We start from the raw sequence: 15,746 nt of genomic DNA, 5'->3' as shown, positions 1-15,746 counted from the left end.
TTGAATTTGGATTCCATCAGTGTTGATCTGCTGTTTATATATATACTGGTTATGTTTCCCATCTATAGACAAATTCATTCAAAAAGTTTGAAACTATGAAGCAGTTGCTCCTGACATTTAGAAGGCTTTTGATCATGTTTGACACAAAGGTCTTCTAAATAAGCTTCCATCTTATTGGTTGCTGACTTTTTTCTGTAATTGGGTATCCAGTTTTCTCTCTGACCACTCACTGCAGCTGTTCGTAGATAACCCTCTGTCTTCTAACTTATCTACTAATGCTGGTGTTCCTCAAGGTTCAGTTCTTTCTTCCACTCTTTTTCTATTGAATAATAATGGCCGTCCGTTGACTGGAATCGTATCCATTGTTTTTCTGATGACAGTGCATTGTACTTGCAAATTCCAATTTGAGAAACCTTGCCCTGCACAAACGTCTTCATGAATGTCTGCTACCAATTCCTTAAATACTGATCTCCAGGTAATTCTTCAATGTAGTAATGATAACTTAGTTAATTTTAATCCTTCTAAAATACATCTCCTATGCTTATTTTAGATCACAGTCAGATTTCTATACAAGGTACTAGATACAATATTTGGGATTTCCCTGACTTCTAACCTTGCTTGGTATAAGACATCACAAATATTGCCTTCTTTGCATCTAAAAAAACTGGATTTTCTCCCTTGCAATTGGTTTTCTTCTAAAAATCTACTCTCTTGGTACAAATCTCAAATTCTCCCAACCACAGAATATTTTTCCACATCTGGGTTGTTGCCCCCATAGCCTCTGTCAGGTTTCTTCACTCCATTCCATAGAGGTCAGTTAGGTTAATTATAAACCAATTTATTACAAAGTCTCCCCATTTTCTGTCTCACAGATTTTCTGTTTCTGCAGTATGTGTTTTCTATAGATACTTCCATGGGCACTGTTCATCTGGATTGGCACATGTCACAACTAGTCTGTATACTTTTACTGCTTAACTTCAAACTCATAGAACCAACTTTTCTTCCCCGTTTATTCCTTCAATTTCCATTTTCTGGAACAACCTCCCTTTGTATGTATTTCCTGAAAATGACGAGCTACAGAAATTCATTTAATGTCAACCTTCTTTCATATTCTCAACCTTCACCTGGCATATGCTACTAAGTACTATAGTTTCTAATACCTTTTGTGTTTGGGGTTTTCATTTAAAGAAACAATAAAAGCTGGTGGTATTGTGCTCAACTTCTTTTTTTAAATAATTCCTGAACTCCCATTAATGAAGAGGATCATTTTGGTCTTGCTTCAGTTCTGTATTCCAGTTTATACTAAAGGTGCTTTGATTTGAGGTCAGAGTTCTATTACAGTATGTATATTGTGATGCTGTTTTCTTTAAACTACTCCAGATTTTGCTTTGATGTTGAGCATTGTGATGATATTAGGCATAAGGACTGCTTTCATAAAATTTCCATAATGCAGAGCACACTGAATTTTAGAGAATGTAGCATTCGTGGTTGTGTGCACTCTAATCAGAGGACCTAACCATATTATCAGGAACGCTCCTAGACCTTGACACCTCCTTCCAGCTTCAGAGTTTGTTCAGCATGCCTTGTGTAGCAAGTATTTCCTGGGCATTGTTCCTAATACTCGGTATGTAAGTGCATTTGTTACATCACCGTGGACGGACCAATTACCACCAATCCTTAATCAAGGTTCAGTGTGCCTTGCTCCATGGAAATTGATGGTCTGCATTTGTTTTTGTTATCAAAGGTATGAGAGTAGTAATTATTCTGTATTCATAATAAATATTATGAATAGAGAATGCACACAGCATGTCATGAACTTCTGTAAAAGTTCATGGCATGTAGAAACTGTACTTGACATAGAAATATTTATTAAGTTGGAACTGCTCATGTTCCTAAAGTCAGATTACCTAGTGTGATGGTAACATGTGGTAATGAGCTGTCTCAAGCAATGTCAGCTTTTCTTGATGAGTATTTGCCTACTAGGTTGTTTCTTGGATTTGTGTTGCTCCCTCTAGGCTTCCATTTCTTCAGCTCCTCTAGGCTTCCATTTCTTTTTACAATTTTTGATTTGGGAATTTTTAATTCTGAACAAAGTACACAAACACTTTCCTCACATGACATCTGACTGTTGTTCCCTCCTGAAGCTCTGTTAGCTTTTTCTGTGTGCTAATCTTTCAAAATACATGTTTGAAATGTCTCACTAACCGCTGATAACCATTATAGACCAAAATATTTGCATATTTTGTAGTCACACAATTTCCTGCAGTTATAGGGGTTCACATGACTTTCTGTAGGATAATATATATAAACTGTAGCTGTTCTCTAACCATACAGGTTGTGGTCAGAGAATACAAAATATTTCTCAAAGTTTGTTCAGCATGCCTTGTGTAGAGAATACAAAATATTTCAGAGTTTGTTCAGCATGCCTTGTGTAGCAAGTATTTCCTGGGCATTGTTCCTAATACTCGGTATGTAAGTGCATTTGTTACATCAAATACAAAATGTTCATCCTTATTCATCTACTTAGACTATTCATTGAGGATCACTTCAACCTTTCCTTAGTGCACTTGTAACTTTACTGTTTCCTCTTCCAGTTCATGTACCTGCAAGTGACATTTGTTGTCCAACATCTAGCAATGACAGTTGGACAATAATATTATCTGCATCTGTGTGAACTGGAGGAAGGCAAGCTTTTATTCTGAACACCTGGATGGATTATGTGCTGCACTGAAAAGAGTAAAATATTTCAAACATTGAACCTTAATTTTCAGAGATTTTCATAAATACAATACTGATTGGCTTTCATACTCTTGAATCAGGCTCATGAAAAAATCTAATTTTGTTTTGTGTATTGGTTTCCACATTTTGCTGTTACTATTTTCTGCTGGACAGTTTAATGTGAATATCTACAGTTCTGTAAACCTTTAGTTATTGATACAAGCATAAAGTGAGAGTTGAGAAAAGTAGATATTAAAATGATTAAATGTTCACTTTGACCACTTTAGATCTTTCTGCTAAGCTTAATAAATTGGAGTATTAGCATTAGTCTTTTCTGTCTGTGAATACTGACTTTAATTTATATGTTACAATCATTTTCCTATTTAAGAATAGTTGAAAAGGTTGGATTTTGAATATTTGGAAGTAAAGTGGTTCCTTTTGCTGTGAAATGCCTCTATATGTATATTTATTTTCTATCTTTTATTTATTATTTTTTTATTTATTTTTTTTACAGTTTAAAGAATTAAAGTCAGAGCTCATAGACTAAAGAGATTTGTTATCTCTTTAATAACAGTCAGAAGTGGTAATTCTGATTCAGTTAATATGCAGCATCTAATATTAAATGAACATATTACAGAGACAGCAAATAAGGAAAAGACAATTGAAAAACATGATGTGGATCAGAATACTTAGAAAAGTGACAGATAGAGAGGATGAAGAAATAAGAGAATCAAAATGAGTGATTATAGAAGGTTATCAGGTAAGAATTATTTGTTCCCAGAATTTCTTTAAGGAATAAGAAATATATATCTAGATTACTGTCCCCAAAAATTCTGAAGAAAATAGGAACTGCATGTAATTGTTACTGTCAGTATGTATATCAGAAGGAAATACTGGTGGATCATGATGGGTTCATTGATATATGTTAAAAAAAATTCAGAATAAATAGAGAATTTCAAGCAACTGAACAGTGGTATAGAAGAATAACCTTGCCAAGATACAAGAGGATTACTTCTAGTAGTTATACTGATAAATTATAAACTACAATAATAGTGTGTAGGGAACACAGTAGGACCTAAATATATATGTATACATGTGCACTGTAGGAATACACAAATAAATGAAGTAGCCATGTTTCAATCATGTTTTCAGTGTTGAATTAGAAACCTTTAATTGTGGAGGGCAGTAAAATGAATATATTCTTAGATGCAGGGCCTTCAAAGCATAATCAAGCGTACTTCTCTGCCGCAAGTGGGAAATTCTGTTTTAGATCTCATCGATAACTTGAGGAATGTTATTAGTAGTAAGCTTTATTTCACGCATTCCTTAGTTGGCCTCAGGCAGAGGTAGCTGAGGTTTACGCCTTACAAAACTTTCACACAGACTTTTAAATTATGTGCAATTCAGATATACTGATTCATTATGAGTTAAATTGCCTTTGTGCTATTTAGAGTAGTCTAAAATTTTTAATGTAGTAAGAGAATATGCTTGTGAGGATAAATATTTAAATATAGATAGTTTATAAAGCCAGTAATTAGTGGAGTTATAGTGATCATGTTAATAATTCTAAGTAGTAAATTAAATGTTATTACTTAGTATCAGGAATATTAAAAAATGAAAATTGTATTGACTGGCTGATATTGTTTTGTGACAGGTTTCAGAATAGTATACATATTAATGAAGAATTAGTTTATGGATGTCAATATTAGTATGGTAAAGGATGCAGGGAAGCAAGCTTATACAGTACCAACAAAAAAAAAAAGAAGAAGAAAAAAGTGTACGTGCCTCATATTAGTATTGGCAAATGATGCAAGAAAGCAAGCAAGCTTATATAGCATCAGCCAACCAAAAAAAAAAAAAAAAAAACAACCACTACCCATCCCTCCAAGAAATCGTCTAGTTGTTCCTTAAATTTATTCAAACTATCCACAACAACTGATCAAAGTATCTTCCAACAGTCAACCACCTGCTGGCTGAAGGCAAACTTCTGTACATCTATCCTGCAACCATCTCTCAATTTGACTCTGTCTCCTCATGTGTATAGAATCATCAAGAGGAAGAATGCCATCAATACTGGTCTTACTCAATCCATGTAAGACCTTAAACACCTCGATCAGATCTAATCGCAGGTGCGTGGTCTCTAGACACTGAAATTTGCAAAAACCAAAGCCTTTCTTGGTAAGAGCACCTTTTTGTTCCCGTCACCAATCTGGTTGCCTTTCACTGCATGTGTTTCAGCAGATCTACATCCTTCCTAAAATGAGGCCTCCAGACCTGTATACAGCACTCAAGATGCATCCTAACCATGGTGGCCTTGTACAAAGGCACAATCACTTCTTTATCCATGCTGGCAGTGTTCCTATATATTATTGACAAACCCCGTGATCTTTTCTGGTTGCCTGTCTACACTGCTCAGAGAACTTCATATCTAACTGCAATTTCCCCCAAGGCTTTTTCATTTTTCACTGCACTGAGTGTAGTACCACACAACATAGCTAATCTGGGATTACTGCTACCCATATGCAGTATTTTGCATTTGTCAATGTTAAACTTCAACTTCTGCAAATTAGACATTAAGCCTGATATACCTTCATTGATAGCATTAATAAATGTTGCAAACAACGACAATGGGCCCTGCACTGAACTGTGGGGACTCCATTAATAAAATTAGTGTACCAAGAATAGTGACCATTGATAACCACCCTCTGTCTTTTCCCACTCAGCTATCCCTTTATCCATAGCAGTAACTTGCCCTTAATGTCACACTGTTCCAGTTTGTACAGCAGTCTTTTATGTGTAACAGTATCAGAGGCCTTCCTGAAATAAAAGTATATGATATAAAAATTGTTTTGCATTCAATTTCTTGGCCATTGTATCATAGTAACCAATCATATTGGTTAGACAAGACCACCCCTAAACAAATCCATGCTGTGACTGCAGTATAATTGCATTCTTGTCCAGATGGTCCTGCATTACTTCTCTAAACAGTGGCTCCATTGTTTTCCCTGCAGCAAATGTTAAGCTAACAATTTTGTTACCCATGTCACCTTTTGATTCTGCTTTGTGAATTTGGGATACATCACATATCTCTAGTCCATAGGGATCTCCTCTGAATTGTTTGCTTACCTCCTTTGTTGCCTCCCTTAATATCATGGGATAAATCCCATCCACCCTAGGCAACTCTTTTATGTTTAACTTCAACAGTTTCTCTTCCACTTTCCATTCAGGTATCACAACATCATTTAATTTCTGATTAGAGTTTGACAAACTTCTCGTATATTCCCTTCCCTGAAGAAATCCTCCTGTATGAATGTAGATGCAAAATACTTCTTCAGTTTGTCAGAAACTTGAGCAGGGTCATCAGCAGTTAAATCATTGACATCAAGTAGCTCATTGTGATTCATCCCCTTCCTTCTGCTGTTAATATGGCGCCTCCGTAGCCAGGTGGGAAGGAGCAGCAGTGCATAGCACATGCTTTTTGATTACACCGGGGTTCGAGCCCGTCACCACCAAATACGGAGGATGCGGAAAGGTCAGGGAATGACCACCGCATATCCCCGGAGCAATATGGCCTTAGTTGCTAATGCTCCTAAAAACCAAATAACAAACAAACAAACAAACAAACAAACAAACAAGCTGTTAATATAAGCATAGAAGTGTTTGCTGCTGTTCTTTGCGAGAGACCTCATCATCTGCCTTAGCTTCCTGACCTCCTTTGTGACTTGATTACAGACTAGTTTATATCTGTCATAGACTTCTGTATCACCTGATAATTTATATGCATCCCACTCATTTTTTTTCTCAGCCAAAAGTCTCAGTTCATCTGGCATCCATTTAGGTCTAAGGCTTGGACAATCATAAAAGCAAAGTAGCTTTTATGATTATTTCCCTGAATGCTTCCCATTTAGCATTTACTATTGGTAACATCATCAGTTGGTCCTGCTGCATAGAATTATGGAAACTGTCTAAGACCACTGTAGTCACCCTTATGAAAGTAAAAGTCTTTCACTTTATTTTTCCCTTTTTTTTTTTTTGTTGTTGACAACCAGATCAAGTGTACTGGTTGCTACCTCTTGTTGCCTCTCTAACATGCTGCTGTAGAAAACAGTCATCCAGTAAATCCACAAAAGTCTTTCTAGTGTTAGGAGTGACCAACCCAGAAATTTCCTTTAGCATCAGGAAAGTTAAAATCCCCCATTATAAGACATTCTGACTTGCTGGTCCACTCTGTTTCTCTGCATAGTTGTTTCTTATACTCATCACAGTTGTTCAAATTCAGCATCGCTTATGTCTGAGTTACACCATGTCTTTGATATCCCTATGGTGTCTGCATATAATGACTTAATCAGTACTTCAAATTCATCAAAGTTATATACAATGATCCTGGAATTAAGTGTACATGCAAGAACAGGTGCAGGTATACCTGCACCTGTTCCTATTCTTAGTTATTGTAATACAGCCCATGTATTTACTTGTTCCATTAAAACTCCATGGACGCTGCTCTTCCTGGACTAATGTTATTAGGGGAGTCCCTCAGGATTCAGTGTTTGGTTCATTGTTGTTTTCTGTATTTATAATGATATTGATGATGGTATATCAGGCTTAATGTCCAAGTTTGCAGATGATATGAAGGTCGGCAGGGTTGTTAATGACAGTATTCTGCTGCAATAGGATCTAGAAAAGTAGTAGATGGGCTGAGAGGTGGCAACTGAAGTTTAACATTGATAAGTGTAAAGTATTGCATATGGGAAGCAGTAACCCCAGAGTAACGTATCAACTGCATGGTACTTCACTGACAGGCAGATTGTGCAGGCAGATATGAAGTTTTCTGAGCAGTGCAGACAGTAACAAGAGTAGCTCATGGTGTCTTGTCAATGATATACAGGAATTTTTCTAGCAGGGATAAGGAGGTGATTATCCCCTTGTATAAGGCAATGGTTAGGCTGCACCTTGAGCACTGTATACAGCTCTGGAGGCCTCATTTTAAGAAGGATGTATAGCTGTTGGAACGAGTACAGAGAAGGGCAACAAGATTAGTGAATGGAACAAAGGGTTGCTCTTATGAAGAAAGGCTTAAGTTTTGCAAATTATAGTGTCTGTAGACTAGGCACCTGCGAGGTGATCTGATTGAGTTGTATAAAGCCTTGAATGGTTTGAGAATGTTCAATGTGGATGGGATTCTTCCTTTTGCTCAGAATAATTGTCTGAGAGGGCATAAATTCAAATTGAGGAAAGACAGTTGTAGGATAAATGTGTGGAAGTTTGCCTTTAGCCAGCGGGTGGTTGATTGTTGCAACAAACTTCCATCTGTCGTTGTAGAAGTTGATAGCTTAAAAAGGGCAGAACTAGACAAACATTTGGAGTGAGTGGATGAGTGAAATGAGAAGGGGGTATTTGTGTTTTTTTTTTTTTTTTTTTTTCCCTTTAGACTGATGCTATATAAGCTTGCTTTCTTGCATCATGTGCCCTTGCTAATGCTTATTCACAGCAGGGTTTCGAATCCCCAACACTTCCAGTCTGCCGCATGTTCCAATATGTATTCCCCTATAAAAATTTGTCTAATCCTTTAAATTTATTCCAAATATCTGCTTACACAACATCAAATAGATGTTTGTTCCAACAATCCTGCAGCCATTCTTTTTCAATTTAAATTTAGTTACCTTAAATGCAATTGTCCACGAAGGAGTAAGGATACTACATTGTTTAGTTTTACCCAATCCATTTTACCCATGTGCCTTAAAAACTTTGATCGGGTCTCACATGTGCTTAGTTTCCAAATGTTGCTTTTTTTGCTGAACAGTAGTCTTTCTTGATAAGGGTGTCCTTTTATATCCCTGACTAATCTTATTCTTCTCTGCATTTATTCCACATCATTCTTAAAATGAAGCTTCCAGCCCTGTATGCAGTACTTGAGATGTGTCTAAACCATTGCCTTTATATAATGGCATAATCACCTCCTTCTCCCTGCCAACAAAATTCCTGTGTCATAGATAGAATCCCATGAGCTGTGCTAACAGCCTTTCTGCAATACTCAGAGAACTCGTATTACATTGTACAATTACCCATAGTTCTTTTTTGTTCTCCACCACCTTGAGTGGGGTTACTGTGGTGCGGTTGTTTTTATTCGTGGATAACTGCTACCCATATGCATTAACCTTGCATACGGGTAGCATATACCTTGAAAGTTGAAACTGAGATTTAACATTTATTTATCAATGTTAAATCTCAGTTTCAACTTCTCAGCCCATCTGCCTAATTTTTTTAGGTCTTATTGTTAATAGTAGGCTTTGATTCATGTCATTAAACACCCTGCCAACCTTTGTATCATCTTCATACTTGGACATTAAGCTTTATATGCCTTCATCAATATCTTTGATGAAGGCATAAAGCTTAATGAACCCTGGGGGATTCTGCTAATACTACTGGTCCAGGAAAAGTAGTGCCCATTAATAACTATTCTCTGTCTTCTGACTCTTGACCATACCTTTATCCATTGTAGTAACCTGCCCCTAATGCCTCAGTGCTTCAGTTTGTATACAGTGTTTCATGTGGAACAGTGTCAGACACTTTGCTGAAATCTAAGTATAATGATGTCGGGATTAATTTTTCCATCCAGTTCCTTTGTTACTGAATTGTAGTTGCTAATCAGATTGGTTCAATAAAATCCCTTAACAAATGCATGTTGCAATTATTGTATAAGTGCATTTCTGTCAAAAAATAGCCTAGATTACTTCTCTAAACTTTTTAACCTTCACTTTATGTGATTTGTAAAAATCAGAAGTGGTGATCAGTGGGATGGGGTAGGCTTTGATATATACTAAACATTTTCTGACATGATATTTTTGGTAATCTCTTACTAACCCCATTTACTTTTATTAATTCTTATAATGAAAAATGAGTAAAGGGATTGATATATTAGATAGATTAGGCCAGAACTTTGGAGTTTTTATTAGTAGGGATGATTTTTCAGGTGCACAAACATGACTGTGGTCTTTCTTTCTTTTTTTTAGTAAAGTTTAGTAATGATGTAAAGATGTCTATGAATTCTCATAATATGATTCTTTTGAGCAAACTCTTACTACTGTTATTAAAGTGCAATGTCTGCACTTTTTTAGAATAGAAAAAACACTTCATATATATATATATATATATATTTTTTTATAGGATTGTCACCATGTTTCCCAAATTCATTAATATCATCATCATTATTATTAGTACAGACAGATGATGCAAGGAAGCAAGCATACACAGTATCAGTAAAAACAAAAAAAAAAAAAACCACCACGTATTTCCATTCTACCCAATTTGTCTAATTCTTCCTCAAGCGTTTAGGGCATAAGCCTCAAGCTATGAAGGAGTCTAGACTATGTATAAATATAGTGCAAATGTATCAGGAATACATAGCTATATCTGAATAAATCAGATTATTAATAAAACGGCATCGTTTTAAGTTATATCTCATATTGTGAATATCTTCACAACGAGTTGCCATGATATTGCACTACTTCGAATAAGTAACGCTTCACCTAAGGAGAAGACTAATGTTACTTATTCTCAGATGGATACCACCACCCAGACGGCACCGTTTCAGGGCTATTTGGCCCTTCTTCGGTGGGTGGGTAGGTACCCGAGTGATGCAATGATGGCAAAACAGTTATGAAGTATAACTCCACAATATGAGAGATGCCTGATGGTGTATCATATATTTAGACTCAAGCGTTTAGGGCATAAGCCTCAAGCTATGAAGGAGTCTAGACTATGTATAAATATAGTGCAAATGCATCAGGAATACATAGCTATATCTGAATAAATCAGATTATTAATAAAACGGCATCGTTTTAAGTTATATCTCATATTGTGAATATCTTCACAACGAGTTGCCATGATATTGCACTACTTCGAATAAGTAACGCTTCACCTAAGGAGAAGACTAATGTTACTTATTCTCAGATGGATACCACCACCCAGACGGCACCGTTTCAGGGCTATTTGGCCCTTCTTCGGTGGGTGGGTAGGTACCCGAGTGATGCAATGATGGCAAAACAGTTATGAAGTATAACTCCACAATATGAGAGATGCCTGAGAATAAGTAACATTAGTCTTCTCCTTAGGTGAAGCGTTACTTATTCGAAGTAGTGCAATATCATGGCAACTCGTTGTGAAGATATTCACAATATGAGATATAACTTAAAACGATGCCGTTTTATTAATAATCTGATTTATTCAGATATAGCTATGTATTCCTGATGCATTTGCACTATATTTATACATAGTCTAGACTCCTTCATAGCTTGAGGCTTATGCCCTAAACGCTTGAGTCTAAATATATGATACACCATCAGGCATCTCTCATATTGTGGAGTTATACTTCATAACTGTTTTGCCATCATTGCATCACTCGGGTACCTACCCACCCACCGAAGAAGGGCCAAATAGCCCTGAAACGGTGCCGTCTGGGTGGTGGTATCCATCTGAGAATAAGTAACATTAGTCTTCTCCTTAGGTGAAGCGTTACTTATTCGAAGTAGTGCAATATCATGGCAACTCGTTGTGAAGATATTCACAATATGAGATATAACTTAAAACGATGCCGTTTTATTAATAATCTGATTTATTCAGATATAGCTATGTATTCCTGATGCATTTGCACTATATTTATACATAGTCTAGACTCCTTCATAGCTTGAGGCTTATGCCCTAAACGCTTGAGTCTAAATATATGATACACCATCAGGCATCTCTCATATTGTGGAGTTATACTTCATAACTGTTTTGCCATCATTGCATCACTCGGGTACCTACCCACCCACCGAAGAAGGGCCAAATAGCCCTGAAACGGTGCCGTCTGGGTGGTGGTATCCATCTGAGAATAAGTAACATTAGTCTTCTCCTTAGGTGAAGCGTTACTTATTCGAAGTAGTGCAATATCATGGCAACTCGTTGTGAAGATATTCACAATATGAGATATAACTTAAAACGATGCCGTTTTATTAATAATCTGATTTATTCAGATATAGCTATGTATTCCTGATGCATTTGCACTATATTTATACATAGTCTAGACTCCTTCATAGCTTGAGGCTTATGCCCTAAACGCTTGAGTCTAAATATATGATACACCATCAGGCATCTCTCATATTGTGGAGTTATACTTCATAACTGTTTTGCCATCATTGCATCACTCGGGTACCTACCCACCCACCGAAGAAGGGCCAAATAGCCCTGAAACGGTGCCGTCTGGGTGGTGGTATCCATCTGAGAATAAGTAACATTAGTCTTCTCCTTAGGTGAAGCGTTACTTATTCGAAGTAGTGCAATATCATGGCAACTCGTTGTGAAGATATTCACAATATGAGATATAACTTAAAACGATGCCGTTTTATTAATAATCTGATTTATTCAGATATAGCTATGTATTCCTGATGCATTTGCACTATATTTATACATAGTCTAGACTCCTTCATAGCTTGAGGCTTATGCCCTAAACGCTTGAGTCTAAATATATGATACACCATCAGGCATCTCTCATATTGTGGAGTTATACTTCATAACTGTTTTGCCATCATTGCATCACTCGGGTACCTACCCACCCACCGAAGAAGGGCCAAATAGCCCTGAAACGGTGCCGTCTGGGTGGTGGTATCCATCTGAGAATAAGTAACATTAGTCTTCTCCTTAGGTGAAGCGTTACTTATTCGAAGTAGTGCAATATCATGGCAACTCGTTGTGAAGATATTCACAATATGAGATATAACTTAAAACGATGCCGGCCGTTTTATTAATAATCTGATTTATTCAGATATAGCTATGTATTCCTGATGCATTTGCACTATATTTATACATAGTCTAGACTCCTTCATAGCTTGAGGCTTATGCCCTAAACGCTTGAGTCTAAATATATGATACACCATCAGGCATCTCTCATATTGTGGAGTTATACTTCATAACTGTTTTGCCATCATTGCATCACTCGGGTACCTACCCACCCACCGAAGAAGGGCCAAATAGCCCTGAAACGGTGCCGTCTGGGTGGTGGTATCCATCTGAGAATAAGTAACATTAGTCTTCTCCTTAGGTGAAGCGTTACTTATTCGAAGTAGTGCAATATCATGGCAACTCGTTGTGAAGATATTCACAATATGAGATATAACTTAAAACGATGCCGTTTTATTAATAATCTGATTTATTCAGATATAGCTATGTATTCCTGATGCATTTGCACTATATTTATACATAGTCTAATTCTTCCTTAAATTTATTCAAACTATCCACAACACCAGATGGCACTCCGTTCTTATAATCACTAACTCTCTGGCTGAAAGAAAATTAGCATTAGCATTAGTAGAGGCATTTGATGCAAGAAAGCAAGCTTATGCAGCATCAGCCAAAAAAAAAAAAAAAAACCCACTTCCACTTCACCCCTCTGTTCGTTCAAAATACCTGTCCAGCTGAGCCTTAAATCTATTTAGGCTATCAACCTCCATGACAAGGGATGGAAGTCTGTTCCACCAACCTTTCTTGGTAAAAGCATCCCTTTGTTCCCCTCACCAGTCTCGTTGCCCTTCTCTGTACTTGTTCCAGGAGCTCTACATCCATCCTTAAGTATGGTCTCCAGACCTGTATATAATACTCAAGATGTGGCCTAACTGTGGCTTTGTACAAAGGGATAATCACCTCCTTGTTCCTGCTAGCAAGGTTTCTGTATATCATTGATAAAACCCCGTGAGCTTTTCTGGCAGCCTGTTTGCACTGTTCAGAGAATTTCATATCTGACAGCACCATCATCCCAATGTCTGTTTCATTTTCCACTACCCTGAGTTGATAAGTTACTCTTAGGTTACTGCTACCCATGTGCAGTACCTTACATTTGTCAATGTTAAACTTCAACTGCCATTTCTCAGCCCATTGACCCTGTTTTCATAGATCTTGTTGCAGTAGCTTACCTTGATTATTGTTGTTAGCCACCCTGCCAACCTTGTGTCATCTGCATACTTTGACATTAAGCTTGATGTACCTTCATCAGTGTCATTAATAAATATTTAAAACAACAATGGGCCCAGCACTGAACCCTGGGGGACTCCACTGATAACATTAGTCCATGAAGAGCAGTGCCCATTGATAACCACTCTGTCTTCTTCACTTAACCATCCCTTTATCCATAGCAGTAACTTGCCCTTAATGCCACATTGCTCCAGTTTATACAACAGTATTTTATGTGCAACAGTATCAAAAGCCTTCCTGAATTCCAAGTATATGATATCAAAATTATTTTTTTGCATCCAGTTCCTTGGCCACTGTATCATACTAACCAATGATATTGGTTAGACAAGACCACCTCTTAATAAAACCATGTTGCGACTGCAGTATAATTGCATTCTTCTCCAGATGGCCCTGCATTACTTCTTTAACCAGTGACTCCATAATTTTTTTCTGGAACAGATGTTAAGGTAACAGGTACTCAATTCATAAAGGTGGATCAAAAGGCAACAGTCTTTTGATCCACATTTATGAAGTGTGGATACATTTGTGCGTCTCCAGTCCATAGGACCGTCCCTGAAATCTAAGGATGCTCTCATAATTATGGCTAAAGGCATGCTTACCTCCTTTGCCTCTCTCTTAATATGATTGGATAGATCCCATCTACCTCAGGTGCCCTTTTTATGTTCAGCTTCAACAATTCCTCTTCCACTTTCCTTTTAGTTTTTACAAAGTCATTTAGTGCCCCATTGGAGTTTGATAAACTTCTGGCATCTCCTTCTCTAAAGAATTTCTTGTGTGAATAATGTAGATACAAAATACTTATATAATTTGTCAGTAACCTGAGCAGGATCATCAACAGTTAACCCATTGACAATAAGTGGCCCAGTGTGATTCAATTCCTTCCTTCTACTGTTAATATAAGCATAGAAGTCTTTGCTACTTTTCTTTGCTAGAGATTTCTCATAATTTGCCTTAGCTAGCCTATCCCCCCCCCTGTGACTTGATTACAGACTAATTTATATATACCATAGGCTTCTGAATTACCTGATAATTTATATGCTTCCCATGCATTTTTCTCCTCTGCCATTTGTATCAATATATCATCTGACATCCATTTAGGTCTAAACCTTGAATGTTTGCTGATTGCATGATGTCCCCCCCCCCCTGCAGACATTGTAATTTCTGACACCTCGCTTTTCAGACTGCTGTATGTTCCAACACAGGTGGCACAAGTCACTACCACCTCTGCCTTCAGCTACTATTAATCTATTAGTCTGTGTAATTCCCCCCCCCCCTTCGTCCCAGAGTAGCAGTTTTCATATCCCCCTGACACTGCCTTGATAGCATCAGCAAATATTCTTGCACTTCTCTGTTTAAGTATGTCCCATCCTGTAAAAACAGTCTCTTCTGTTATCATGAAATATTCATATGATATATTTTGATGTGCCCCATCAAAGTATATCAAATGACATATTTTGACTCTGCATACAGTTCTAGTTCAATTTGCAACCATTGTTCTTCTGATTTATCCAAGTAGTACTGCATTTTTGTGGTGTTGTCAGTTGTCTGATCAGTATTATTATGCTGAGTGATGGAAGGACAGACCTTTTCTGAATGTGGCAAAAAAAGAGGGGGTTTCAGGAAAATTTTTATCACTCATATCTTCTTTATCAGAAAAAAGTACCGCTTGAATTCCACTTTACCGGTTACTAAATTCTCAACCACTGGCAGGCATTTCATTCCAATGATCTATTACATGCTTCCCAACCTCTGCTATTCCCCAAAATTTTGGATGTTTCGTGTGATTTTTCCCTCTTCTATCTGTGAGCATATATATATATATATATATCTCATGTTTCTTTTACTGATTACCTTCAGGGCCTTATATAACTTTATCAGGACTCCATAAGATGTCTAGTTGCTAAGCTCTGCAGTTCATACCTTCTGAATCATTCTTCATATGGAACACCTTGCCAATCTGGTTACTCTTCTCTGAATCATTTTCTAGAAGTGCTATGTCTTTTTTCAAGTATGACCTCAAGACCTGA

At 37.0% G+C, this 15,746-nt stretch overlaps 1 protein-coding gene across 11 annotated transcripts in view; it reads left to right on the top strand.

The window, feature by feature from the left end:
- The window catches only part of LOC150090662 (MAGUK scaffold protein DLG1-like), an 800,778-nt gene that overhangs the window by 31,091 nt on the left and 753,941 nt on the right, over positions 1–15,746 (top strand). For 8 of the 11 annotated variants that reach the window (XR_016546888.1, XM_090372078.1, XM_090372124.1 and 5 more), the window contains exon 2: positions 3,356–3,478. The exons of 1 other annotated variant lie outside the window; for it this stretch is intronic. Coding sequence is in view for 9 of the 10 variants with exons in the window: in XM_090372078.1 (XP_090228204.1) it covers positions 3,454–3,478 (25 nt within the window). In the remaining variant the exon portion in view is untranslated. Of the gene's footprint in view, positions 1–3,232; positions 3,479–15,746 lie in introns of all 11 variants that reach the window. 2 more of the 11 variants (XM_090372070.1, XM_090372061.1) reach the window with 1 other exon arrangement.

Source organism: Mastigoproctus giganteus, chromosome 1, assembly GCF_048544385.1.
Source record: "Mastigoproctus giganteus isolate SK-2022 chromosome 1, ASM4854438v1, whole genome shotgun sequence".
Classification (NCBI taxonomy): Eukaryota; Metazoa; Arthropoda; class Arachnida; order Uropygi; family Thelyphonidae; genus Mastigoproctus; species Mastigoproctus giganteus.
Note: the sequence above shows the minus strand (reverse complement) of the source record. Positions and strands in the feature narration are given on the sequence as shown.